The following is a 1,845-nucleotide window of genomic DNA, read 5'->3' on the forward strand; positions in this document are numbered from 1 at the left end:
ATCGAAGATAAGTTATTAAGCTCTCAGACAACTCCTTTACCTGGAAAGCTGTGGTAGGTCTTGGTTTAGCAACTTATTATTTCAACTGCCTGATGTTTTGAGGGAAATGACTGTCATTGAGCACAGCAGATGAAAGGGTTTACCAGGTGTTTTTTCCCCACAGATGGTCACAATGTTATGTTATATTTTTCAGGGGTGAAGATATTCTCACCATCCTAACCAATGTGAACTTTGAAGTGAGCAATAAGGATGACAAGAAAAATATGGGCAAACAGATGCCCCAACCTACTTTCACACTGAGGAAAAAACTCCTCTTCCCTCTTAATTGATGCTATTGTTTAGTTGCATAACACTATGCTTAATTTATTATTACTGTGATGCTGCTATTTTGCCTTTTTTTTTAGATGGCAGGAAAGGGAGAGAATGGGAGTCAGGACAATCTAATTTTTATGCAAAGTCAAGTCTAAAATTTCTGGCTTTGCAATAATAGCTAGACATTTGTAGCCATAGGCATGATTTTAATTGTATTTTTAACTCGAAAAAGTTTTCAAAAAACTTATAGTAGATTTCAAAAGTATAATGAAGTTTAAAAGAAATGTAATATCATAAAGATTTAAAAACAGTGGCAGAATGTTTTTCACACGTCTCTCATCTGCTTTCAACCCAGAGTCATTTAATTCCCTTCCAATTGTTAAATGTTTAAAAAAAACATCAAGGATGTCATTCTGAAGCTTTAACCTTGAACACAGCGTTAATGGCAGCACAGACGCTTGATGAGGCACAAGAAGAGGGGGAGGTGGTGAACAGCCTCAGAATAAGTGAATGTTGTTAAAACGTCGGGAGATAGTAAGTGTTAAGAAAATCGTAGTCTCCCTACCCTCCTTCCTGGTTCCTGTGAGAATTTGCCAGACTCACATTCCTGACCCCTGGGTATGAGGTTCCGGGTGTGGTGCTCCCACGTCTAGCCTGATGTGTGCTGGCCAGTGAGATGAGCCCTCTCAGAAAGATGTGGGCCTCCTCTCCGGAGCTGTGGGAAGACGCTGCTCTCCGGTGGGAAAGACACCATGACTCTGTTTAGACTTAGATTTCACAAAACCTGGGGATGATTTTCCTTCTTTTTATTATTCATAAGTGCTCTGTTACACTGAAGGAGCTAATGTTAAGCTGATATTAACTTTACTTTTTTGCAATTCCAGTCCCTCCCTTTCCAAGCCATCCTCTACACTACTTTACAAATTTCTTCAAAATATTTCTTATGTTAAGATCTAAAAATTTGAAATGTTTTACAAATTCTTTATAGTCTGTTTCCAAACTCCCCTTTCAGCCGTTTCTCTTACTGCTCTGAAGGTATATCTTTGCTTCTATATTGGCCAGTAGGATTGGCCTTTTTGCTAACAATGCTGTGCTCCTCTCCTGCATTTGCATTTGCTCTTCTTTTATGTTACATTTCATTCCAAATCTTTAGGAATTATGTTCCCTTTAAGAAGGAAACTTTTTAAAGAATGTTTTTTCAAAAATATTTTTAATAGAATAAAATATAACTTTATCTTACTGTTCCTTGGAGGTTGGATTGTTTGTTCGTTTTGTTTTTGTTTTTGGTCAATGGCATCTCACAGGTAGAAAACATTTGGATCACAGGTATGTTTTACTTGAGCCTCCCAATGTTGGCTCACACAGTTGTATTTTTTAAAAATTTGTTGCCCATGTTTAAAAATTGGGAGATGTCACATAAAAACCAGAATATCTTCTTTTGAAAAATCAGACTATCTGACCACATTGACCCCATGCTCATGTATGGCAACAGTGGAATGGGTTCACCCAGTCCCCATCCCCTTATCCCCCAAC

General features: G+C 37.8%; 1 protein-coding gene across 3 annotated transcripts in view; it reads left to right on the forward strand.

Moving 5' to 3' along the window:
* The window catches only part of CASP8 (caspase 8), a 30,255-nt gene extending 28,692 nt beyond the window's left edge, over positions 1-1,563 (forward strand). For all 3 annotated transcript variants that reach the window (XM_058549586.1, XM_058549588.1, XM_058549589.1), the window contains one exon: positions 194-1,563. In XM_058549586.1, coding sequence (XP_058405569.1) covers positions 194-329 — 136 coding nt within the window. In that variant the 3' untranslated portion in view covers positions 330-1,563. The remainder of the gene's footprint in view (positions 1-193) is intronic.
* The last annotated feature ends 282 nt before the right edge of the window (positions 1,564-1,845 follow it).

Source organism: Diceros bicornis, chromosome 10, assembly GCF_020826845.1.
Source record: "Diceros bicornis minor isolate mBicDic1 chromosome 10, mDicBic1.mat.cur, whole genome shotgun sequence".
Classification (NCBI taxonomy): Eukaryota; Metazoa; Chordata; class Mammalia; order Perissodactyla; family Rhinocerotidae; genus Diceros; species Diceros bicornis.